The sequence below is a fragment of the Sander vitreus genome, chromosome 14 (assembly GCF_031162955.1).
Source record: "Sander vitreus isolate 19-12246 chromosome 14, sanVit1, whole genome shotgun sequence".
NCBI lineage: Eukaryota > Metazoa > Chordata > Actinopteri > Perciformes > Percidae > Sander > Sander vitreus.
In genome coordinates, this window is record NC_135868.1 from 12651603 (window position 1) to 12679277 (window position 27675).

Genomic DNA, 27675 nt, shown 5'->3' on the forward strand with positions numbered 1-27675 from the left:
CTTTTTCCTCTGAAATGACCATTGTGTAACGCAAAGTCCTACATGAAGCTCTGACATTGTCCCTTCAGTAAAAACACCTTCACCTCAGTTACATTAACTAAACTCATTGGCTAATGCTGAGTCTGTATTTAAGCACAGAAGATCTGATTGGCCCATGGGATCTAATTTGCATAAAGTGAACTCAATTGGTCGACTGCAGTGTAAAAGCACTGACCTGTGTTCAGTGCCACAAGAAGTTGGTTTTCAGGTTGATGTGATGGTTCTCAGTCTCCGAGAAAGACCACAATAATTAGATGGGAGGGTTTTTTTTTTTTTTGTAAACCAACGGTTAGTACTGTACCTTTGCATTCACAGTAGTAAATATGATATAAATGTTACATATATAAAACAAATTATGGTTACAATGAAACATGCTATGCTGATGTTGTGAAATCTTAATCTGGTTGGTAACTGTGTTATAGTCTGAATATAGCCCTTACTAATAGATTGTAAAATCTAAAAGGATACCTCTATTAACAAAGATTCTCTCAGCCCCCCTTTTCTTTCTTACTTCAGTTTCGTAAAATATTTGCATCAGAGTGTGTGTGCTAGTGGTCTGAGCCATGAACTGCATAAGCAATAGATTGCATATAATTTCGGTATAGACATTTTAATTTAGTCTTTTCACAGTTATGTTCACTGTAAATCACCCTGAAATGATTTACATAAATGCCAAAAAATGTAAATGGCAAATGTAAACAAAACAATATTTATAAAATGAGTAATATCAATTTGACTGATTAGGCTATTTCTTGAAACTTTTTTGATGTGGCCTACCTGTACGTCTCAATATATGTCAATTGCCATGTGTATCTATCCTACAGGGATTTCTTTGGGAACCAAACAACCCATCCTGACTTTTAATTTCATTGCCATAAAAATCAGCGTGAGCGCACACTTTAAACCACCTCATTAAATCCCTCCCCGGCCATCTCCGCGCGCCGCTGCTGGTCCCATAAGACAAGATGCTCTTTTTTCTACTTCTGATGAATAAAATTAAGCACTTCCATTTCTCTCTCTCTCTCTCTCTCTCTCTCTCTCTCTCTCTCTCTCTCTCTCTCTCTCTCTCTCTCTCTCTCTCTCTCTCTCTCTCTCTCTCTCTCTCTCCCTTGCATATAAAGCCGCAACAGCTGATCTCGTGCTTCAGAAAGAGCCGCAGCTCCGCACGCGCTGAGGAAAGGAGAAGAGAGAGACAGAGGAGCTGAGGAGAGAGTGAGAGAGAGAGTTCGTGACGGAGACATGAGCTATTCTGGTCTTCCAACTGCATTTTTTTTAGCAAAATGTTTTGAGCAATATTTTTAATAAACTGTGATGACGTTTTGGCTCAATTGGTTGAGAAGTCTTCTCGAGACGTTTTATGGACTCAACCGTGGTCTTTGTCAACATCTTTAACCTTCGTTTTACTCTGACTGTTATCCTGCCGTTACAACTCGTTACCTTTCCGCTTCTTTTGTAGACACCGGTATATCTAACGGTTTGTTCTTGAAAAAAAAAAAATCCAGATTGAGTTGACTGACCTGCGTAGGAATTTCCACGGGAATGTGTTTCGCTTCTTGCTGAGCTGATTTCGAACCGGCGGAAACTTCTTATTCTTTCTTTTCTCTCTGGTGCTGAGCGGACAGTGACGGTTGGCTGTGGCACGCGGAACATTCTGGCGCCGAGGGGAGCTGTCCGGTGCTGAAACCACGAGACCGTCTAGGGCCAAGCAAAGAATTGCTGGGTGCTTTCCTAGTGCTGATGAGCAACGGTTTGGAACGAGAGAGAAAATGGTCGTCTGTCTTTCTTTTTTTAAACAACGGAATTAAAACAATAAACAAGAAAAGGGCGGCGTTTTGTCCTCGTGGCAATAGCCAACAGGAACTGATTTTTTTTGTTACCTTTTAGAGCTCCACAGGTCTTCCAGTGGCGAGTTATTGGAGGAAAACATACTATTTCACCCAGGACCATAAAAAAATCAGTCTGTAATTGACACACCTGAGCAAAAGTAAATGTTAGGAATGATAAAAAAACAGAAGGTGAGAAGCGCTTGGTTTGTCTAATCTTTAAAATGTCTCCTCTTCACTTTCGAGGCTGTTTGATTGGAGGGAGCGAACGCACCTTTAGTAGCTGAAACCAGAGAGTGCATTATCATTCCATTCAAACGATTAGGAGTTTTAGCTATAGGTTCTGCTCAGCTATAAGTTTGAAGTGGGTTGGAAGACATTAGAGTGTGTGTTTATTGCATAAGTATAGGAGCAACTACTGTCCCATCATGCCTCGGTCTTTCTTGGTGAAGAAAGTCAAATTGGACGATTTTTCGGCTGCAGAGCTGGAGAGCTCATATGGTCACAGCAGAAGAGAAGCACTAAGTCTGCAATTCCATCATCGTGACAAAGGTTAGTCTCTCTCTCTCTCACACACACACACACACACACACACACACACACACACACACACACACACACACACACACACACACACACACACACACACCATATATGCCATACATCATCCAGGGCATTTCTTTATCCCCAGCTTTAAATCATTAGTCATGACTGTTTCAGAAGGATGACAAAAAAGGAATTACAGGGTCAAACGCCTGTCACAACCCTAAAATATACCAATCACAGGCATTAAAAAAAAATTCTTGCAAATATTATATGGGAGAAACAGGTCAGAGAGATGGCAGGAAGTCAGAAAATCTTATACCTACTGATAATCCCCACATGTTCAGAGCTGTAAAAGAGACAAACATTGTTTAAGTAATATAATGTAATAAATACACAGTGACCTCAGCAGGGGAGGTTTTTCATGACTCAGTGGTTGAACAAACCTAATCTTTATGTGAAAATGCAATATAAATATGACATATACACTCCCTTGAATAGGATTTTTATAAAATAATTGACATTAACACCTGAAAACATGTATGGAAATTACATTAAACTTGTTTTAAATTCTCATGTTTTCAAATGGTAATTTATGGCGAGGCCAGGTTCTCTGGATAAACTTTTTTATGCTGTGCCAGCATGGACAATATCTTATAAAACATCAAATTAAAGTCCATTAGTCTTTTAATGTTGGCTGTTTGGCTTCCCCACACTCTCATGATCCTAAAATGAATTTCGATGCCACATGAATAGAAAAAGTACTCCTGGTGTTTCATCTATTTAGCTTAGAAATACAGTGCAGCAAACACATATTCAACACAGCATAGTTGCTGACATTTATAAGTTAAGTAAAACAAATCTTGTATTTTCCTTAGAAAATATAAAGACAGCTGATAAGCAACAGGACGCCAGAGACCTGACATCTTTATGTTGATACATAATGTCACCAGCACACATGCAGTGGGATTCTCTGTTTTTCTGTTGCCCAGTATATTATTCAAATCAGTTTGTTTCTAGCAGATGTAAGTCTCTCTCCAAGATTTCAACAATATTGCAAAGCTACATTGATGCTAAATGGTTTCCACTCGCTGTATAAACCTGGATACACAAATACAATACAGGTTCAGTGAGAGTGGGAAATATTTGGGTCAAACGTTCAGTGGAAATGTTCAAGTATTGAGGAAATAGTCTTAGTTTGCTCTTAAAGGTTGTTTTTTATTCTGGTGCAACAGAAGCTTTGTGCATTTAGGGGTTAGGACTTTCACAAAGGTATCAGCCTTTTTATGTAAAAGATGCATTCATATTTAAAGATTAACACTTAGATCAAATGATTATGTGCAATGTAAAAGGGGTTGCTTGCTGTCACAAACCCACAGAGAAAGACTTCCCAACTGTGCAGCTTCATGAAGCTTTTTAACCTTTATTGGCTCATCGTTTTGGTTTTTACTGCCACTTTTATGTAATGGATCACCGCTCTCATCAACCCTTGTTGTGTCTCAATTCACACACTTACTGTGTTGAGTGCACAAGTGCGTTTACAGTGAAAAGAGTAGCAAAATGCAGTGCACTATGAGTACCTGGATGCTATGAACATAACGGTAAAATTAGTTGAGTGTGGAATGCTGGACACTACTCACGCTGAACAATTTCCATCTTAGATACGTAGCGGAAGCTACGGGACCACCAACGTTTTTTCAACTTGTGAATATGGCAGGTGAGGAAGCTGCAGCGGTTGAGATTAAAATGGTGAATTTAAGTTATACATGTTTTTTTTCAACAAGTACCACTTTACTGTAGTCGGATGAAAAAATAAGCTGGCAGATATTTTGGCAGGTACAATAGGTGGCAGTAATGCTCCAGACGGTAACAATTCACCATTAAAAAGAAGAAGAAGTGGTCAAATGTTGCGATTGTCCTACTAATGGAGACCAAAACAGAGCACAAAGGAGAGTGAATATTGTTTTTTAAAGATTTTTTTGGGGCATTTTAAGGCCTTTATTTGTATAGGACAGCTGAAGACATGAAGGGGGAGAGAGGGGGAATGACATGCAGCAAAGGGCCACAGGTCGGAGTTGAACCAGCGGCCGCTGCGTCAAGGAGTAAACCTCTATATATGGGCACGAGCTCTACCAGGTTGTAATTTGGTAGCTAAAAACATGACTCCAGTGAGACAATTAAGTTGCCATGTGTCTGCTAAATGTGTAAATAAACAATTGTTAGGTCACACGTTGGCCATATCACCTTTATGGGGCAATAGTTTGCCAGGGGTGTGTTTCTGTCAGCTTGTTTCTGCACCCTAGTGGCTAAAAAAGAATGAATGCAGCTTTAAAGAACTAGAGGAAAAATTGTGGTTGCCACACAGCACAGAGAGAAGCGTGCAACACTGTTAGTGCAACCTGGTGGTTTTACATTGTATCAAGGTCAAATGTGAGCTGAAGAGATCCCAGGTGCTCTGATGACAGAGTGAACAGAGAATGATGCAGCAGCAGCAGCACCAGGGCGACAAGCATGTAAAGACTGAAGACCATTGTTATAAATATAACAAGAGTTTGACTGAAGCAACTGCAGCTTGTTGCACACACACAATGCACACAGACACAAACACACACATATACACATGCACATGAATGTACGCGCACTGCTGTGTTTCTGTCAACTCGGCACATTTCCCAGGCAGCTTGCACAGCTGAGTGCACAGCATCACAGACACACACACACACACACACACACACACACACACACACACACACACACACACACACACACACACACACACACACACACAGCAGTCAGTGACCTACAAGTGTCCAAGTATGTGTCAGTTACTGCTGGTTTGGATCAAAAATTAAATTGTAGCTTGCAGCTTTTCTCTCTCTCTCTCTCTCTCTCTCTCTCTCTCTCTCTCTCTCTCTCTCTCTCTCTCTCTCTCTCTCTCTCTCTCTCTCTCTCTTTCAGTCTCTCATTACCTCCATCTTATTTTCCTCTTTCTAATTATCTGCATTTCAAAGACACATAAAGAGGGATGCTTCGATTTGGCAGAGCATTTTAATCTTTAATAAGCATTTAGAACAGTTATAAGCTCTAATGCTGCTAAGTGCTTTGAAATGAATACAGAGTTGACACAACGAGACAGGGACCGAGACAGTTGGAGAGAGACAAAGACAAACAAACAGCGACGGTACGTAGACGATGAGACGTTCAGCAATTCCGGCTCACAAAACAGTTTTTTTAAAAGAGGATAGAGGGGAACGGTCATGTTTAATTGGCAGGGATCGTAGAAACATGTTTATGTCTTATATTCTTGCATCCTAAAACCAGGGATGGAGTTTGTTTTGATTTGTTACCTGTCAGTCACATAGGCACAACTCAGCCTGGTGCTAGTACCTTCACAGCAGAGTAAACAAATACAGCTACAGAAGAGGTAACATGATACGCACTGAATACTTCAGGAGAATAACACTGGGTAATTGATTATTTCTTACTGTACAAGGCATTTTTACCAGGGTTCAAACTCCAAGTCCTTATGGAGTCTGTCCTTCCTTCCATCCATCCAACACACTGGTCTTAAGGATTATGTTGTGACGACTATTGGGCAAATATCACTTTAATAAGCAGTAGATCATAGTGGCTCCTATGAGGATAAATTCAATGACCCTTTCCTTTACTACAGCATCACCATCTAGTCAACATTTCTACTTGCTAATATATTTGTGCACAAGATATTTCTAAATGTATCAGGCACATTGCAATCATTTACTAAACACACAAACATGTTTTCAAATAAATTAAGGCTTTCTTTTGAGTGTTACCTTTTCTATTTAAGTGCCACCCTCAGACCCTCAAACTTCAATAAAATCTTCTATGTTGGTTGTTCCATCCAACAGTTAATCCTAAATATAGTGGGATGTAGTAAACTTAGCAATGACACCATAGAGGGAGCCCTAAACAAATTAAAAAGAAATATTTTGGAGGGGGTGTGTTTAAGAATTTAGCATCCTTATAACTCAGCCTAAACTACAGCGAGTGGTTAGAGGAGGAAGTAGTAACTAACTAAGTATTTCTTTTAATTTTATGTTCTACTCCTTTACTATATTTCAGAGAGAAATCTTGTGCTATTTCTCCGTTACATTTATTTGATAGCTTTACTCGCAAATTACTTTTAATATTAAGAATTTACGTGTAAAACACAAGGAGCTTATGAAACAAGATGCAGGGCATTACTATGAAACTAACCAGTCGTGTATAAAGTACCTAAAATTGGCTACACGTTGACAAATGACATTAGGTAATAATATCCAATGACACAATCCAATGTATTATTAATAATATAACACTCTGAAAGGAGTGATTATTTTACCTTTGATACTGTAAGTACATTAGGCTGATAATACTTTTGTACTCAAGTAACATTTTGCATGCAGTGACCCCTCCAGTGGAGCTGTTCAGTGTCCACCAGTACAAGTCTGTTCTACTGGGAAGCTGCCAATTTTAGTGATTATGAAGTTCTGCATCATCTCCAAGACTAGATCACTTCTTAGTGAACTTAATAAGGATTAAAATTTACTCGTGCTCTATAAAACAAAACACACATATGCATGCATGCGCACACACACACACACACACACACACACACACACACAGTACTTTGTTCTAGAGTGCAATGATAGTGAATATTCATGAGTCATGATTTTCTTTCTCTCTCCACCTCTTTCCAACTCTCTCTCTCTTGCCTCCTCCCCTCTATTGTCTGTCTTGTTTTGCTCGGTCTTAATTTGGTTTAATACGTTATATTAGCATGAGCGCTTTAAACAGTATTGCCAAACCACCTAACCACCTTATTGGACATAACACCACTCTCACACTCTCACTGTGCCACAACTCTTTTCCCTGCCCCATTTCTTTTTTTGTTGTTGCTATCTCTCATCTCACTATGATTCTCTTTCCTCTCTCCCCGTCTATCTATCTGTGTCTCTTGTTCTCATCATATTATCGACCGACTCCTGAGCTTTTCTCAGAACTGTATCATGAAATTATATTACCAGCAATATTATCTCCTCTGCTGCCTGTGTCTAAATGCTCACAGAGTGCTAATTGAAATGGAGAGCTATTGATCGACATAGATCCACAGGAGTCATGGCTGTGGGGGTATTAGCTACCAGACTCTCCTTGTGTCTGTTGGAGTTCAGCCTGTTGAGTGTAGAAACCAATACTAATAATAGTAATAGAAATAATGAAGCAGCTGACATCATAAAACGGCAACAAACAATCGATCAGATTTGTCGGGAGCTGTGCAAAAATATGCAGGTTGCTTAGGAATGAAATATGGTTTAGCTCAAGGAGACTGGAAGGTTATGGTCAAATCCCAGTTATCTGTGCCATTGTGCCCTTGAGCAAAGCACTAGACTCCAAGCTGCTGAAATAGAGATGCTCTGTGTACAACAGTTGACGTTTTGACAGCTCAGAGGTGTGACTGTGTGCAGCTGTAGACCTGTCAGGAAAGGTGCAGTTGTTGAGGAGACATTATGCTCACTGAACCCTTCTATAAAAAATAAAATAAAGATTTCCCACTGAGAGGAAAGAGTCTCCTCCTTGCTGGCAAAGACATAAAAGCACTTTACTACCACTATAAATACCTCAACTTCTCCTGTCTTTTCATCTTCTTCTCTGCCTTATACCACCTTCAAAAATGGTTGTTTAAGACAAAACCTCTTAGTGTGTGGGTGTATCTTAAGAATGGACTTGTATCTCTTGTATCCACTTTTTCTTTGGATGAATGCTAAGTGTTGATGGGAAAACAAAAGTTCATCTTAGCAGCATAATGCACATGTTGTTAATGTAATACTGGGGTGGTCCTATTGATATTTAGAAACCAGAGACAGCAGGCTGTAATCAGTAATGTTATCAGGAGACAACATGTGAAGTAGCATCTCTGAATAATGAATGAACTTCGGTGAATGAGTTTGATTTGTGGCTTGTGTTTTTACAATTATATGAAATCTTTTTAATTGTATTGGTAGAAGTGGATACATCCAAACTCTTGGGGTTTTGAGGATGAAAGTGACTCATGCACAATTTGTTGGCACTCATGTAGCTTCCCTGTAAAGATATTTAAATAATTTTTTTTGTATAACTCACTGCAGCAGTTTGGCTGATAGTTTGACGTGTTTGCGTGGCCAGCGCTGGCCCCGAAGGAAACTAATACTCGAAAACATGGAAAAACGTGAATGTTTGATATAATTAGAGGTTTTAAACTTGTTACACAGAGGCAACATTTTCCCTTTCTGGTTTCTGTATCACTTTTCTAGAGCTTATGTAGCTTCTCTGTAAAGATTTACAAACCAATCAGTTTTAGATTTTTCAATTCCTGTCATGGTTGTCAAAGGACTAACCTCTTCCTCTCTCTCTTTAGGCTATGTCAGTGATTATCTGAGTCCATCTCCTTATGATGATGTGGTGGGAAGTGACTCATCTGTCATCTCTAAAGTACCGTCCCCTGACCATCCGTCAATCATCTATAGCCGCATCGACGACACCTATTCTGGCATCCATGGTGATATCCACGGCGATTCGGACCAGCCGGACAGCCCGCGGTCTGAGGTTTCGTCATCAGCTGGTGGATACATCAACGGGGATGCGGCCGTGAGCGAGGGATACACAGTGGATGCATTTTTCATCATGGATGGACGATCACGGAGGAAATCCACAGATAACCCCAAAGGAACCATTCAGAGGCACACCTGCAGCGAGTGCGGCAAAACCTACGCCACATCCTCCAACCTGAGCCGGCACAAGCAGACGCACAGGAGCATAGACAGCAAGATGGCCAAGAAGTGCCCCACATGTGGAAAAGTCTACGTTTCCATGCCTGCGATGGCTATGCACCTGCTGACCCACGACCTCAAGCATAAGTGCGATGTGTGCGGCAAAGCATTCAGCCGGCCGTGGCTACTGCAGGGCCACATGCGGTCACACACGGGAGAGAAGCCGTTTGGGTGTGCGCACTGTGGCAAAGCGTTTGCTGATAGGTCAAACCTGCGTGCTCACATGCAGACGCACTCAGCTTTCAAGCACTACAAGTGTAAACGATGTGATAAGACGTTTGCACTCAAGAGTTACCTGAACAAGCACTACGAGTCGGCGTGCTTCAAGGGGGCTTTCTCCCCTCTAAGCTCACTGGGGGAATGATGGATTTAGAAAGGTTGATTTTTTTGTTTATTTAAATCAGATTTGACTTGCTTCACCCCCTACTTTTCCTGCTTTCCCCAACAAGAAGACCAGTACGCCCGAGCACTGTAAGGGAGGAGTGTTTTCTCTGCAAGGATCATGAGGCAAATTACAAAAATAGATTGAGGACATGTCCATTATTATCAAGACCCTCCAATCCTTTGTTTGCCTCCTCTTTTCTCATCTGGAAGTGGAGCAAACATTTTTCGATGCTTGATTTAGATTGCCACCTGCTTCCATAAGATACATCCCCTTCCATGGCTGTTTCGAGTATCTGTGAAGATAAATAAAGCACACCACATCTAGCTCATCGTTTTTGAAGAAACCTAGATCTATTTATGTCCATATCCATCCTAGTCCCTCTTTTTTTCTTCAACCTATGACGAAACAACACTAAAGCACAATTCCTTCCTCACTTCTCTCTTCCTCTGACAGGAATATCACATGAGTTTAAAGCATGAATCACATTTTCAGTTTTCTTGCAAAGAGATTAAATTAACTTTTATATTTAATGTTTTTTTAAACAAACATTCATTATCTAAGGATACATCTGGTATCCTGGTGAAACTGACCTTGGACTGACTTTATATGGAGATAAAGCATCAAAACAAAGAAAGCACACTGCATTTGTTCTCTGCAAGTAAACAAAGTACATGTAAGTTTGTTTTACACTAGTGACATGCTTTGCCTCCTGTATACTGTGCTGGCTAAAGACACATCCACACTGAACTGTGATGGAAATACATATAAGTACAAACCTTCCATAACTTGGTAGGTTTTTTTGTGATTTTTCTTTAAACCAACGTCTTAAACGGACACAGAGATACAAGCTGTTTTATTTTCTTTTTGACTTATTTTTGGCATTTGTGCTTTACTTGACAATAAACAGTGGGATGTTAAAGGGAATTAAGGAGAAAAACTGGACTTCCATGGCTGAAAACTCCCACTGAGCCACCAGGGTATTCTTTAACAAACAGTGTTTTCCTACAACTTAAATCTGATGCTATTATTTTTACTTGTCAATGTTAGATGAGGATCCCGACATTAAAAATGTCCTGATTTTCCTCAAAAGGTCAAACCTTTTTTAAGTGTTGTAAAATAGTGTTTTTGTTGCCAGTGGGACACAGTATTCAGCTTTGAGGTTGTTTTTTTATGTCTATTTATTGCCTAATTTATTTATTTATTTATTCTCATGTTTTTGTAGATGTATTTATTTTGCACTTTACTTTTTTGCCTTTGTTACAAATATGCCAAAGCATTTGACACTTTTTAATTACTGAATACCTTTTTACTTTTGTCCGCCACTTTAATTATAAAAAATACTGCATGCAAAAAATGACAATAGCCTAATAATGGAATCTATGCCAATTTTATGAATCTTTGGGATATTTTGCCAAACCTCTTAGATAATGGGCAAAGTAAGCAAATTTCTGTCTTGGGCAATATTTCATTCATATCCGATAGAGCAATAATGCATGATATTTTTGAAGAGACGCAAGTCATAACTGCTTGTAACATCTTGATTTTTTCAAGTACCACTATTCTATGTAGTTATGAGAAATGAAATTTCAGGGAGTTAACAAACCAAGTTAGTGTTAAATATGGAGGGTTGGGTTAAGAGCTCAGTATTTGGAGGGATTGTGACACTGTTGTGATTCTTTGAGGCTTTCTCCCATGACTTCTGTGATTGTGAAGTGTTTGAACAGTTCAAATTAGCAAGAACTGAGAGTCAGTTTTCCAATCTCTGCTAATTGTAATATTATTACAATTGCCTCCTAGTTATAAGTCTATCTTGGCATCATTAGCTTGTCAACAAGCTAAGCATGAGGAGTTGTTGGTGCTTCCAATGATTCACACAGATGGCACGACTCCTTTAGGTGGAGGGCTCTGGGTTGGGTTGGGACGGGTCTTTTTGTACATGGTTTATGCACTGCCTGCCTCGTATTATTATTCTAAAATATTGTAGAAAGTAGAAGGTACTACCATAGGCCTCTGGTGCTGAAACATGGATGAAAACACAAACCCAGAACAAGAACCATTGAGAGTTTGGCAACAGCAGGTGCTAAATGTGGAGCTCTTAGACCCTCAGTAGTCATTGAGCAGGTCCCTGCTTGTCCCTTGTGAGGTTTTAATCAGTGATAAAAAAGAAATGACCTCCTATGATTGGGTCAAAATCCCAAAAGATATGTGCTCTCTTCTCAGTTTGAATCCCATCAAAAAAAAGCAGTTCTGGCTCTACACAAGATGTTAATTCACAAACTCCATATGAGGACTCTGGAGCAAACAACACTCATCAAACAGCCTGCACAATTTCAGGTTGTTTTTTATTTCCATCATCTCTGGCTGTTGTGAGGTTGTTGTGGCGATCCCCAATGCAATTATAAGGATTGTTGAAAAAGAAGAGAAGACATTTGGTCAATATTTCAGCACCAGAGTGCATCAACAAACACTTAGATTCTACTATGAACTACTGTAGCCTACTATAGCCACAAGCTAGTTTACCTATTCTTATATAAAAGCACTTCCTGTTACGAATTATATCTTACAACTTTTTTTTGTTCAAAGATAGTAGCACAATGAAAGAGTTTAGATTCAGGTAGACAATGCCTTGTATGTAGAAATAACCTCTTTTTCCTTTTTCTACTATGATGAATCAAAGGTAAAAACAACAAAAAGATGCTGAAATAACACAGGCTGAGTTGTCCTTAAATAACACATTGAAACATGCTTTAAAATGACACAAGGTATTAAAGGACACCTGTATTACACGTTGTGTCATTTTTCAACATATTCGCGTGAGAGCATCTTCACCACACCTTTTTTAAAAGTGAATGAAAACTCTACTATTTTCCGGAAAGAGGCTTTGTAAATAAGCACGGATGTGACTTTGGAGTCCGATTATTTCTACAGATCTGTATAGTATAGAGTGACAGTGACGATGATGATGAGCTTTCTGCTTTGTTTTAAGTTCTTCCTTTGAGGTTTTTTGGGACCTCTTGTGGCGGTTTGAAACAATGTAAAGCACAAAGACAACGCCGGGCATTTTGTTTCACTTCCTAAATAAAAACTAGTTTAAAAATGTCATGTGTTGAGATGCCTTTTTTCAATGAACCCTTCAAGAGCACTCACCATTGGGGCGGCCTCTAGCTCACCCAGTAAGAGTGCTCGCCCCATGTAGGTTGAGTCCTGCAACACCACGGGTTCGAATCCGACCTGCTTCTCTTTGCTGCGTGTCTTGGCAGATCTCCTCGGCAGTGGCTGTCAGCATCATATACCGACACAGAAATCACCCTTAAGCATCTGTATGGAACACACCGGGCATAGGCATAGTTGCAGTGCTGTACAATTACATAGTATTACAGTAAGAGCGACATTAAGAGTAGTATAAAAGTCCAAAATCCACATAAGCAGGCAGGTTGGGTGGTGGATGAGTCAAACAGAGGACTTTCACCCAGGAGACCGGGGTTCGTGTCACTGAAATGTACATTTTGTAACCCCACCCACGATCTTTTCCTAAGTGTCTAACTGTCCCATTCTTGTGCTGCAAGTCAGTTTAATGTACGTCCTGACCCAGAGCGTCAAAAAGTGACGCCAAGAGTCCAGACCAAGAGCATCTAAAAATTACACCAAAGGGCTGGACAGTAAAGGAGACTTTTTGTGTCAGTTACAAACGCCAAAAGGCACCTGACCAAGCACCGCTTTTTGACGCGCTGGGAGTGAGAATATGTTGGCCCTGCCATAGTCTATATCGACGACGATACATTTACTGGATTGCTCCGCTGCTACCGGAAAATCCGCCGGATGTCCCTCATTTTCGGCTGGATTTCCCTCACCTTCTGCTATCTTTGTGTTAGCATTCTAAACTCCGGTGGATTTATGAGGACTATGGTTAACTGCTCCTCTAATCTCTGCAGGGTAAATCGAGACAGCTAGCTAGACTATCTGTCAAATCTGAGTTTTCTCTTGCACGACTAAAACATCTTTTGAAAAAAACAAGAACATGTTCCACCAAAAACAAGTTCCTTCCCGAGGCTATTTTGCAGAGGCACTGTTATTGCGTTCAGCGCACAGCGCCGCCCAAGACAATTGTGATTGGTTTAAAGAAATGCCAATAAACCAGAACATGTTCTCCCATCCCGGAATGCTGTGTGGACTAGCCAGACTTTCGTCCGCAGTGCTGTGGAGGAAGGTCTGGCAATGCGAGACTAGCCCTCCCATGACACAGAGCTGGATTTAAATCAACAAAACATCTCTTAATGACTAACGTTTTAGCTGAACAATATGATTAGGTAAAGAAAAGGTTGCCATACCAACATTGTTTGTAAGGTAACCAGGGACTTAGAGATATTTCCCTTTGTTTACATTCTGCACTGCTTTAAGACAATGCAATGCAGAATGCCTACAATAATGTCAGAATTCAGTTGGTTAACACCTAACATGTTAACAAGGCCACTAACACAGTGCTCACATACTGCAACAGTGAGTTGGATGAAATGTGTTCAACAGTTGTGGTTGTGTAGGTACAACTCTGTGTTCACAACATTTCAATTTTTTTAAATGTATTTCCTCTTCGATTAAACTCAACTGTGATGCTCACACATGTTACAGTAGATCTATACTGGTTCAGACTGCTGTAATGTAATGTGGAGTATAACAAAGTGAAATAATGCTAGTATGGATTTGATTGTACAAAACACACACACACACACACACACACACACACACACACACACACACACACACACACACACACATTGACTGTAACTATTATACCTAGAAAGCTCTTTTTCAGGTCCAGTGAATATTAGAACTAGTATCATTAGTGAACCAAAGGCAATATAAGAAAATCAATATTTTTAGTAGCAATAGGAGAAAATCAATCACCTTTTAATAGAAGGTCATTTGTCTTTAGAGGTAAAGTACTGGCAGGTGGTGGCCTGCATGTGGCCAATAGTGATCTATGTTACTGTGTTATGGAGACCATCTTTAATACTAATCATTGTTGAGAGCAGAGTGATGGTTAGTGATGCTAAATTTACTTTGGATTTAAAGCTAATGTGGTGTTGTTGTATGATGAAGCCAGCTGCCTCAGAGCAGCTAGCATGGCTCAGCCATGGCTGTAGACTCCGCCTTATTAACGATAACATAAACTGAAATACCAACTTGTGGTTTAACAGGAGTTTTAAACCACCAGTTGACACTGATACAAAGGCTTCTTTTCACACACACACCACATACAAAGACACACACATTCATGTACCTATAAACAAGCAAATATGTAGAGACTCTTGTAAATATGCAGCAACAGCATGTATGGCAAAAAAAAAACACAGGGAAAACTGAACTGTGAGTGAAAAATGTTGACTCTTAGCCAAATTCTGTTTGGGAAAACAAGCTGCTCAGTGAAAAGGAATTACAATAAATCAAGACACATTATGCCTGGGAATGGCTGTATTCTCTGGTGTCTTACAGTTCTGCTTTTCTTTTTTTCCAAACCAATTGATTGAAACCACGCGCTATACTCAATTGAAAGTTCTCTTTAATCAATTTGTGGTGGCAGCAACTCATGATGTTTTGCAACTTATGTGCCTCATACAGTACACATTCACTCTATATTTTCTATGTTTTGCCATTTTGTGCCCACATGCTGCACAATACAGGCCTTTTGTTTTGTTTTTGCCTATGGTGCTTATTGTAAAAGCTTTCTCTGTTACTGTAGAGTTTGTGTCAATAACATGCATGGTTTTAAAGGTTTTGTATAACCATGTATTACAGAGTCTTATCTCATTACCTGTATTACATCAATAAAGCATACATTTAGTTTAATATATTGTATCCACAATTGCTTTCACGTCCATATTTATAACCTTAATGGATTTTTGCTAAAACATTGAACTGCATGTTAAAAATGGTTTTATTTAATACACATACATACACATTAAGACGTGCACATACACACATTATGTCGCAAGGGGTTAAGGACATTGCCCTGGCATCAGCTTCCCTGTTCATATATAAGACACCACATTAGCAAATACAGTAAAATCACACAAACACATACACGCACACACGCACACAGTCACTTGCAGATTTTGCACAGTCGCCACAGGGTAAAACGAGAGAGAGAGAGAGAGAGAGAGAGAGAGAGAGAGAGAGAGAGAGAGAGAGAGAGAGAGAGGAAGGGCCTTGTGAACGATAATCAGTTGTACTTTTTTATGCTGAAGGCAAATCATCGTAATGAATATTTTACAAAACACCAATTAACCATTTACTGAGTAATAAAAGCACAGGGGCCAAAAACTAAATGTATTAAACTTATACAGATTATTTTATTATTACTGTTATCTAAAATGTTCACAGTGTGCCCATGCTATTTCTTAGCATGATGATTTATCAATATGCTAATAATGAATCATTACCATAGAGCTTGCTGCATTGAAGGACTCTTTTGTAAGCTCACCAAGTCTGAATGACTTTATGGCTTTTGTATAGCAGATGCTAACATACATAGTCGTAAATGCTTTCTGTAAAGGGTCACGCTATTGATTTTACGCAAAAAGGTCAGTTTACTCACTTTACCAACTCATTCTCAAGAGTCCTACTTAGCCAGTGAAAACAGCTGTATGATGTCTTTTGTGGCTCTGGGGGAGCTTTGTCAAATCTGAGAAAATAACCCTGATGATGTCACAGTCACCATCACCAGGTCAACATTTTTAATTTGTCCAATATTTTGGTTTATGACTAAATACCTGCCAAAATAATGACATTCCCACTAGCCTCAACCATAATTTGTGTCCAGTGCTAATTAGCAAATGTTGGTATGTAAGCACTCCAAACTAGACTAAACTAACATGATGAACATGGTAAACATTATACCCGCTAAACATCAACATGTTAGCATTGTTATTGTGAGCATGTTGGCACTCTGACATTAGCGATTAGCTAAAAGCATGTTGCTGGGCTGTAAACTCTTACACTCGTACAAATGTCATTAAATCATTAGAATACCACATTAAAATGAAGTCCTCAACTGAGTTGATTTCACAACATTTTGAACTGGAAGAATGGGTGCTGTGACACAATAACTTAGTCACTCAATCAGAAACCTAATAACCAAACCAAATGATATTTCCAAATAAAAATGACTTTGTCTGTATGCATAAGACAGACCAAAGAAAGAAAAAGACCAGAAAGAAAAACCACACATAGAGAATATTTTATGTATTGCTCCAAAGCATTTAAATATGCTAATTTCTGTTTCCCTTGATGTCTGACCTTCTAGCCATCAGCAGGTGAAGGGTATTAATGGTTCATACACTGTCTCCTAAGTAGTTTTCACCTTAAATCATTCATAAAGGGCTGTGAAACTCAAACCTATACAGTGAGCACCATAAGCCTACTAATAAGACGTATAAACTTAGCACAAAAAGTAAGGAAATTTGTGTTTGGTAGATTATTTCTCTGTGGTAACAATGCTTTTTGGCAATACATTTTATATTGTTGGAAAGCCTGTTTAGTTCCCTTTCAAATGGTGCCCCATTTGTAAGGAACATGCATTTGTGGGATGAGCAGCAGCGCTGAGTATGTGTGTTGCACCCATGAAAAATTTGCCAAATCTTCTCTGCCATTGCCAAACAGGTTATTTTGCTGTTGCTATTGACACTTGTTTTGAACTTCTGGTACCCCCAGGTGCTGCCAATCAGGTGCCTGATTTAGAGATGAGATTCTGCAACCAGTGGCAATCCCATATCTCCACAGTCTGGGACCGAACTCTATCCTCCAAGATGACAACGCTTGCCCCCACAGGGCGGGGTTTATCAGAGACTACCTCCAGAATGTCGGAGTGGAGAGGATGGAATGGCCTGCCAGCAGTCCTGACCTCAACCCCATTGAACACTTGTGGGATCAGCTTGCGCGTGCTGTTCGTGCCAGAGTGACCAACACAACCACGTTGGCTGACTTGCAACAAATGCTGGTTGAAGAATGGGATACCATCCCACAGCAGTGTGTGACCAGGCTGGTGATTGGCATGAGGAGGAGGTGCCAGGCTGTTGTGGCTGTGTATGGTTCTTCCACACACTACTGAGGCTCCTGTTTGTGAAATGAATAAATTGTTAAATTGCCAATATGTCTTGTTTCTTCAAACTTCAATCATCCAATCCACCAAACGAGTCAATGGCAGAATAAGCTGTTTGGCATTGGCAGAGAAGATTTGGCAAATTTTTCGTGGGCGCAACCCACATACTCAGCGATGCTGCTCATCCCACAAATGCATGTTCCTTACAAATGGGGCACCATTTGAAAGGGAACTAAACAGGCTTTCCAACGGTATAAGATGTATTGCCAAAAAGCATTGTTACTACAGAGAAATAATCTACCAAACACAAATTTCCTTACTTTATATATATATATATATATATATATATATATATATATATATATATATATATATATATATATATATATATATATATATATTGGACCTGTCATAGCAAATAATCTGAACTGCTTTTTGTTTGGAAATGCTTGCCTCCAGAAACTTTGGAACTGTACTCTCAAGAAAAACAACAGAATGACCCTTGGGTGACTATTTTAGTGCCACAAAGTCCGCAGAAGGAAGAGATAAGGGGTGGATAGAGGGATCAACAAAACAGGAGCACTCTCTCAACAGTCAATTTTGGTTTATTTTGTGCCTAAACTAAACCAAACCTTAGACATGGTGGTATCAGATAAAAAAAAATTGTTTCATTTTTGAAACAGTGATTTGTAACGGTTTTGGACAGCCCTTTTTTTATATGTGTCATTTTGGAAGCCAATTGCAAATTATGTATTTTGTTGAAAAATTTAGCAGACTTATCAGAAACTTTACCTCGGGATATTTTTATGTTGGGTACAAACGAGTTCTACCTATTGTTATTGTATTGGTTTCATATGTCCCAGCTCTTTTCAAACCAATGTGTATGCTTCTTGAAACTTTGATTTGTTGCAACTGTTTTGATAGACGAATGATATGACTACAAGTTCGTATTTGCACAATTTAAGATCTACGGTAAACCTTTGATAATTACTCAGTTTAAGGTGCAGAGGTAAAAATGCAATCAATAAGAGATAAAAACATATGTCCTGAGCTGGTTGTAATTTGTGCAGGCACAACTGCTGTGACACCTTCCAGCTTTGGGACAGGTACCTCTGTGAAAAAATCTGTATGCATATTTTTTCTTTAAAAGTATGGATATTTTTGCCTGAAAATATCACAGTGTAGTTTTAATAGGGCCTTAGAGGGCAAGTGACTTCCAGTGTGTGGGCAAATGGATGAATATGTATATAAGCTTAGAGTGTAATATCACGGTTCACCAATCTGATAGGGAACATATAGAGGGCTTCTTAGACACACACACTCACTCACATGAATATCTATATGCGAACACCTGCAGCACAAAGTCTGTAGGTAGGCAAGCATTGACATAGACTCACTCATACTCACAAACATACAGATGAAACTACATTTTAAGCAATGCCGTAACATTTACACCAAACCCACGTTTAGTGTTTATTAAATAGGACACAAACACATACACATGAACACACATGCTCCTAGAGGACTGTGCTGCAAATGAATATTTTCAAAAAGTGTGTTCACAATTAACCAAAATATTCCCACTGTTAAGTGAAAACTTAACATACAGGCTGCATAGGAAAAACCTGCAATAACTGGTGTTATTTTTGCTTTATTTAATATCCTGCATACGTTAGCCAGAAACACATAAGATCAGTGTTTTTGTCCATTTTCCAACTTAAACATTTTATCCATCAGAATCAGAAAGGAATTTACTGCACAGTAGTTACCCTACGTGGAATTTGCCTTGGTTATTGGTGCTTACATACACACATAGCCAATAAAGCACATTACCAATAAAGCATGGTAAAAGATTGTGTAGTGCAGTAACCAAATACAGAGAGGAGAGAAAGAGAGAATAGAGGGTGAGAGGAGAGAAGACAGAAAGAGGAAGAGACAGAGATAATAAGACAGAGATGGAGAAAAGATGCTGGAAGTCAGAGAGGCAGTGAGGAGGAAAAAAGTGTCAGGAGGCCCTGACGAAACTGAACCTGAGCTCTAAATGGCTTCTTAACAAGAGGCTGAGACAGCAAAATGAAATTATACACATACACTCACAGTCACAGTCACAGTCACATTCTCTCTCTCTCTCTCTCTCTCACACACACACACACACACACACACATCCACAGGAGTACCAAGCTTTCACGGTTTATTGTTGTGTGCACCTGGACAAACATGCACATTCACTTGTGTATTTTTTGCATATTTTGTTTCACTCACACAAACACACATTTGTTTCACAAATTAATTTGATTGCTACTCACCTGTTGCATGCAAACAGGTATATACCTACTTGAGTATGACATTCACACATTTGCATTTAACTCACTCACTCACAAACAAACAAACAGACAAACACACACACAATATTGCATCTATGCTCAAAAGGAGTTGATCTGCATTGCACACACACATGCATGTGTAACCCCCCAAACACACACCTTTAGCTTTACACGCAGTGATAGGTATTTTAAAGGGGTGTTTCACACCTCATCGCATTTCAATTAGTAGGTAAGACACACACACACGCACGCATGCACGCACGCACGCACGCACGCACGCACACACACACACACAGAGAACTTGACAGTCTGTCCTTTGGGTAAAGAAGATTCATTTGGATTCTCATCTCTTCTCCTACCACTTCCCTTCTGTATGTGCCCTTTCTTTTCATTCTCTTTCTCTATTTATCTCTCCTCTGTATGTTCACTTTGCTCTCTCTCTCTCTCTCTCTCTCTCTCTCTCTCTATCACTGTGAGTGACAGTGGTTTGACCTCACGGGTTGTCAGAGGAGGCTGTTGCACAGATATTTGCTCCAGTGCAACATTTAGATGGTGAACAGGATGTTAACTGTGAGCTAAAGCAGAGCAGTGTGATGTCATATGACTGACACACAGGTAAAAGGAAACAGATAAAGGTCATACAGAGGTCAAAGAGAGTGTAAGAGCTGTCTTGTTGTGTTAGTGTGTGTGTGTGTGTGTGTGTGTGTGTGTGTGTGTGTGTGTGTGTGAGAAAGAGAGGAAGGCAGACAATAGATTGGTTATAAATTGAATCCTTTCCAATTGGCAAAGTATTGTCTGTCCATCCTCTCTTAAACACGCACGCACGCACGCACGCACGCACACACACACACACACACAAACTGTAAGGGTGAGACAAGTGTTAAGCATGAAATTGATTCCACCTTCTACCTTAATACACACACCACAAACCCTCGCTTTCTCTATTGTCCCTCCCTTATCTTTAAGCCACCATCCTCCTCTTCTTCTCTCTTTAGTCATTATCCAGGTCAGTCTTTACAGACTTCCTCTATTTTTTTTCGTTGTCCGATGCGACCGACAGTGTGTCACAGCTGTCGCAGGACATTGAGCGGTACATTTGAAAATGTTTGGTTTTACCTCATATCTTACAACAAACTATATGTCGAACTCCTTAAAAAATGTATGTTTCTGTAAATCGTATTTTCAGGATTTCCAGGCAGATGCATCATGTGAAACTCTGCTCTGTTGGCTCTCACACCCACACATATTTATTGCTTTTTTTTTTCTGTGAGAGAAAAAAACCCACCATTTATGGGTGATAATGTTTTTTTCTGTAATCGCTCTCTTTCTCTTATGTGTCTTTTATTGCACCAGTACAAAACAAAGCCCTGAGGCACTGCACACACACACACACACACACACACACACACACACACACACACACACACACACACACACATATATAAACACATGGCACACACCATAGCACAGTATGTTCATCTTACAGTAATATATACATATTACACAATACGTAGGACACACACACACACACACACACACACAATGAGATATACATCTACTCACATACACAAGCATAAATACACACACTGTTGATGTCATGATCTGTGTCGGTGAAGCACTAATCCTGTGTCGTTTGTCAGTTCACTGACAACTGCTCACACAGAAAAATAACAGGTTGGGTGTTTTTCACTGCTTTTATGAGTGAGAAGCTGTATTTTACTGTTAGCCCTCGGCTATGGAGCAGGCAAACAGACAAAGGAGAAACAGACAGAACGTGGAGGAGACAGACAAATCAGAGTGTGTGTGTGTACCCTGTTGCCAGTGCTATTAAAGTTGTATTGCACAGGGCTTTTAGAACATCGACCATCAGCCAAGCAACTTTAGCTTATAATTTTTTAAAACCTCAGTGCTTTGTGCATGCCAGGGGTCCTCCCCAATGTGTGTGGGCGATGTAACAGTTGGGATTGTCAGCCTGAATTTGTATAAGACCTTACGTCTTCTCAGGACACACATATGGGCCCCTTTCAGACATGTAGGTCTACTGTAGACCGCAATGCGTCACAAAGATCAAATTTGTTGAGTTTGAAATCAACAACAGTTTTATTTAAAAGTTTCTCTGGTAATCTCCGTACACATAGCCAAGTAACAGTTATGTATTTACAAATGTTACGGCAAAAAAGCAAATTGATATTGAAAATGTAATTGGAAAAAGTTTCTATGACAGTGCAGGGTTTCCCGCAGAAAATGTATTAGTTAAGGTGGTAGGGTTGCCATCTGACCGGGGGAGGGTTTGTAGTACCCTAATAATAATAATAATTAATAAATAACCAGCTTTTCAAAACAATAGTTGCAATGTGCAATTTTAAGCTCATTAAACTATTTTCAAAAAAAGTGCTATAACAATTTGACTGGCATTGCTCCCATTATCCTCTGTGACACGCGCTCTTCCACTTCGCCTGACAACTCTTCTCCAAAACAAACTGTGCTGAGATAACAGAGCTCAGCCCATAGCTTCACACACTCCAGCAGATAGTATGCGTGAAATAAAAACAGGACACGTAATTTCACTGTGTGTAGTGTTAACTACGCTAACTAACCGTGTATTGTGAACAGCTGTGTCTCAAAGACCGGGCAACAGCCGGGACATTGAGAATCCACGCGCGAGAGGTGATGGATAGTTCCAGTCACTTCGTCATGTATTCACTTCGTTGAAACAACAGAAGAAAGCCTCACTGATGTGAAGAACAGGACAGAGATACATATATAAATGCTCTCTGCCTGCCATATGGCGATTCATCCCTTTAAATGTGAATAAGTGACAGCCAGCAAATGCTCTTTCCATTGTGATTGGTGGTATCTTGACAACTCGCTGTTACCTTGTGTCCTACAGACTGTGTTGATGCGACTTGTACATTACAGCCACTCAAACAGGACAGGGTAACACGGCGGTTATATATATATTTTTTGAAGACTCAGTTAAGGCGGCATGCGTGTGTTGTTAAGGCGGGCCGACTAAACTGCAAAGTGCTGCAGGAAACTCTGCAGTGTGAAAGCCAAAAAGCCATTACTTTCAGAAATAAACTGAGAAATGTTACACTTTCTGAGGCACACCACCACAAACACCAACACACACACACCCCAAAATAAAGAGTCCAGTCATGCTTTAAGTGAATGAAGAGGAAAATGGTTTATTCCCCTCCGCTGATTAAAAACAAATACATATCAAGGCATGTCCAGTATGTACACATTCATACTATACTGTCCCAAAAATCACAAGACAAGACAACACTCTCAAGGTGACTCTGCCCAAAAACAAGCAACCAATGCTTTGTGAGATAAAGAGAAAGACAAAAAAGGGAGAGTAGAGAGGAGGGAAAGAGAGGAAGTGAGCGATTAAGAGAGGGAGAGAGAGACATGCGGCATGCGGCAAAATAGAGAAGGACAGACTGAAGTCATTCAAGCTTTTCTTCCCCCTGAATAATCCCAGTTTTGTCCAAATTTAGTTGGAGGAGATTGTGGAACATCCAGTCCTTGACATCAGCCAGAAAGTCATGTAACATCACCAACTTATATTCTTTCCCTCTTTCTTTCTGCATCACTCAATTCTCTTTTTTCCTTCCATATTTCTTTTAGTTCCCCACTCCGATTTTTCTCTCTCTGTGTCAGTCAGTGATGCACTATTATGTGTATGTCAGTGTTTGAGCCGGGGTTGTCCGGGAGGAGGTCAAACTGGCCTGCTTAGCACTTTTCTAGGGATGTCACTGCTTCTTTCAAGGGGGATAAGAAATAATACTGCGAATGCTGTATACCCGATGGGTGCTACAAAAGACTAATGAAATGAGGTGACAACTGATATTAGACATATTATATTAGACAAATCACACATTTTCAATTACATTAAAGGAATGCAATTATTTAGATATTACAAAAACATATGGGTAAAAAGTAGGGTGAGATAGTAATTCTCTTTTCATCAGGACTTGGCCAACTAAAGTTAGCTAACGTTAACATTTTACAGACAGAACAAGCTGCTGCTCAACTCTGAATTCTCAGGGATCCTGATTAAGGTGATTAAAATATTAATAATGTATTTAAAGTAGCCTATAACTTAGGGGTTCTGACTACTGTTTGCTGTCCACTAGTTAGTTAGCTCTTGACCAGTACTCGACTGTTGTGTAGCTACCATATACGGGGACAAAATGGGCTGGCTCACAGACAGACAGACTTGCATACACATTTACCAGATAACATTTCATTTTGTAGTTTGGTTACCTCATAAAATAAATGCTTTTACAGCTAAAAAAAAAAAAAGAGCCTGCTAACAACATTGAGCCTATCCTTGATTTTATGGGGGACAATTGGGCGCAGGGAGGGTGCGGGACATTTTATCATACTGAGGGGTTATTGTTGCAATGCCTGTATCTGCAGGCTAGACACAGCACCCTCCTCACATAGCATACAACAAGCTCACACAAACTGATAAGTTAAAGAAAACACTGGAGTAACAGCAGTTGGATGCGTGTGGAAATTTATTCCATTCATTTATGTTAAAGTCTTGCCAGGATGGATGGTGGCACAGGGCTGTACTCTGTTAGACGGACTCTCCTGACTCCACGGTCTCATCTTCCGCATGTAAACACAGCAGGGCGTCACGAGGGACAACGTAATCGGCCATGTTGGGGAGTGCGTACACCACACAGCAGCTCAGGGCGCTGCGGAAAATCTCCATGTCACAGGCCTCAGACCACTCATCAGTGGTTGCGTCATAGGACTCAACGTTATAGGAGGTGGTGTAGCCATTGAAGCCCCCGACAGCAAAGAGCTGATCATCGAGCACTTCGATGCCAAAGTTGCTGCGGGGGGTCAACATGGAGGACACTTCGTGCCAGGTGTTGGTCTGGGGGTTGTAGGCCTCAGCGCTGCGTAGACGGGTGTTGCCATCAAAGCCACCAACCTTTGGGAGGAAAAGTAAAATAAAGTTGAAATGGAGATTGAACAGGTTTCTCAACACCCTTGCAACAAAGAACACCTGCCCTCAATGTTTCTCTGAGTTAAAAAAAACAGGTGACCAAATCTCTTTACACGTTACACAGTTTGTGAGTTATGTGAGCGTCAGCAGTGTTTCATGTACTTACTGCATAGACATGGTCTGCGTATGCAATGACGCCAATTCCACTGCGCCGGCAGTTCATTAGGCCGATTATTGTCCACTGGTTGGTCTCTGGGCTGTAACATTCAGCCGTTTGCAGGCACTCATTCCCATTGAAACCGCCACAAATGTAAACCTGGGGAGAACAGGAGGGGCATTAACAGGAGGAGTAATTTAACACTTTTCTTAGCTTCAACTGGTAATAAATAATACAGAAAGTTTTCTACACTATAGCAAGATAATTAGGGAATTACAGCTGAGACCCAGCATCTAACTGAAAAATAAATTGGACCGATAAATTAGTTTTTCAATGTTACCTTATTGCCAATAAGATAAGTGTTGGCTGATGAGTAATAATAAGAAACTGCAGTACAGAAATGAAAGATATGTTAGAGGTAATTGACAACCAGTGCCATACATGTAATAAATAGTTAATCCATAAATGTTTAACATGTTGACCTTTCCACACCATCCTCACACAAATGTACTATAGTATAGGGTCAGGGTTAGGGTTAGGGGTTAACCCTACTGTCACACACATCTCTCAACACTTCAATGCACACAACATCATAAATTATTCAGATATAAGTTGCTGAGGACCTTTAGTCTGAGACTATCTCTGGACAAATATTCCATTTACTTCAACACAAATGCAAAAGGTCAAAAACAATTTTTATCTTACAGTTTGGTTCTCTCTCCAGTGTGATCATTATGGTCTTGTTTCAAACAGGTAAAAAGTCAAATCAGCAATGTTCCAGTCACTATACTCTCTGTTACTCTCTGAATTATCCCCACCTTGTTGTGGAGTGTTGTGCAGCTGGCGTCGCTCCTGTTCTCTGTCATGGGTGCAATAAGACTCCATTGGTTGGTCTCGGGCTTGTAGCGCTCTGCAGTGTTAAGTCGTGTATGCCCATCAAATCCTCCCATGGCATAAATGCACCCGTTCAGCACAGTGACGCTCACATAGCAGCGGCGGTTGTACATAGAGGCCACCTCATGCCAGAAGTGTGTGCTCAGGTCAAACCTGCGCACACTGTTAAAATGCTCCACCCTGTCAAAGCCACCAATACAGTAGACATTCCCATTAAGGAAAGCAGTGCCGAGATAGGCGCGAGGACGCTCGTGATCGTTTGTCACATTGATCCAGTAGTCAGCGCGGATATCGTACGCTTCGATGCCGTTAGTCGGATCACCGCCACTCCAGCCTCCAATGGCCAACAGGATGGCATTAGGCAGGCGAGGACGAGAGAGAGGGTTGCAGAGCCCAGCCACAGAGGATGTTGTGTTGCGACATATGGTCTCAATAGCTTCTTTGACCATAAGCTGACACTCAGTGTTGCTATTGACCAGCTCATTGGACATAACGTTAATCCTCATGTAGTCCATACCCGTCAAGGCCAGCCGGACCTACACAGACAAAAGCAGGACAGATTTTTTGTATTGAACTGTTGTACTTGAGTCCAGTGTCAAAACCTCTGTTGCCATTTTATAATTATTTTAACTGAGACTGAAATCCACCCTTTTATCCTGCCTACCAAAGTCTTGAGTAGGCAGAATGAGTAGGATTTTCTTAAAGAAATACAATGCATAGACTTCAAATACATGTATAGACTACAAAAACAATCCCTCTCAATCATTACTTGACCCACTAAAAGTGTGTGACAGCTAGTGTCTATATCTGCAGAGCCGATGCCGTATTTTCTCTTTCTTTCTTCTGGGCATCAGCCTGTGGGTACTAAGTGTAAAGTCCCCAGCCAATAATAGTGTGCAGGTGGCCTTACAGTATTGATTATTGTTGCAGTCAGGATAACACCATCAGCCAAATGCTGAAGATGTAAATATAAATTAAATGTAGTGACAGAAAGTTATCGTACAGTACCTTAGACAAGAGTACAGTGATGTGTCCTTTTCGTTTTTCAGGCACGTGGGTGATCCAGCGAAGGATGGACTCATACACAGAACTCTCTTTTCTCACATTGAGGTCGTCTCTATCAAGGATGTCAGTGAGTTCCTGCACAGAGAGCTGCAGGAACTCTTCAGAGAAAACAACCTCCTCAAAGTGATCAATAATACAGCGGTAGGCCTTGTGCTGCAGTTCGGAGGAGAAGCAAATGTTGGTGAACTGAAAGATGCCGATGCAGTTCTTTGGGCAAAGCTGCTCCCCCAGGAAGTCACAGCCAATTTGCACAATGTCCATTACATTGAGCTGATCGGCTGCAAGCAGCAGCTCCTGTGCATTGTCCTCTGTCACAGAAACAGAGCCGGTGTATGCAAACTCAATGATGAGCTGCATCATGTCAGGAGATATGCCGGGTATGTCAAAGACCTTTTTGTCTGGGGTTGACCAGCGTCTGAAGAGAGCTCTGTGGGTCAGGATGAACACACAGCATAGGATTGAAAATTAACCAAATTCAGCTTTTTCTTCTCATATTCACACTGAGAACAATACTAAAAACATATTGTAGCACTTTTCAAAACAACAGCTACAGTGAC

At 40.3% G+C, this 27675-nt stretch overlaps 2 protein-coding genes across 2 annotated transcripts; one reads left to right on the forward strand and one right to left on the reverse strand.

Moving 5' to 3' along the window:
- The first annotated feature begins 2290 nt into the window (after positions 1-2290).
- On the forward strand, positions 2291-9593 carry LOC144529290 (transcriptional repressor scratch 1-like). The gene is made up of 2 exons (XM_078268299.1): positions 2291-2414; positions 8818-9593. Exons 1-2 carry the CDS (start codon positions 2291-2293, stop codon positions 9591-9593), a joined length of 900 nt encoding a protein of 299 aa, XP_078124425.1.
- Positions 9594-24337: 14744 nt separating this feature from the next.
- On the reverse strand, positions 24338-27545 carry LOC144528942 (kelch-like protein 10). The gene is made up of 4 exons (XM_078267830.1): positions 27062-27545; positions 25978-26589; positions 25169-25318; positions 24338-24987 (listed from the first exon to the last, which is right to left on the reverse strand). The coding sequence occupies exons 1-4, from the start codon at positions 27476-27478 to the stop codon at positions 24625-24627; spliced, it is 1542 nt and encodes a 513-aa protein (XP_078123956.1). The 5' UTR covers positions 27479-27545; the 3' UTR covers positions 24338-24624.
- Between the last annotated feature and the right edge of the window lie 130 nt (positions 27546-27675).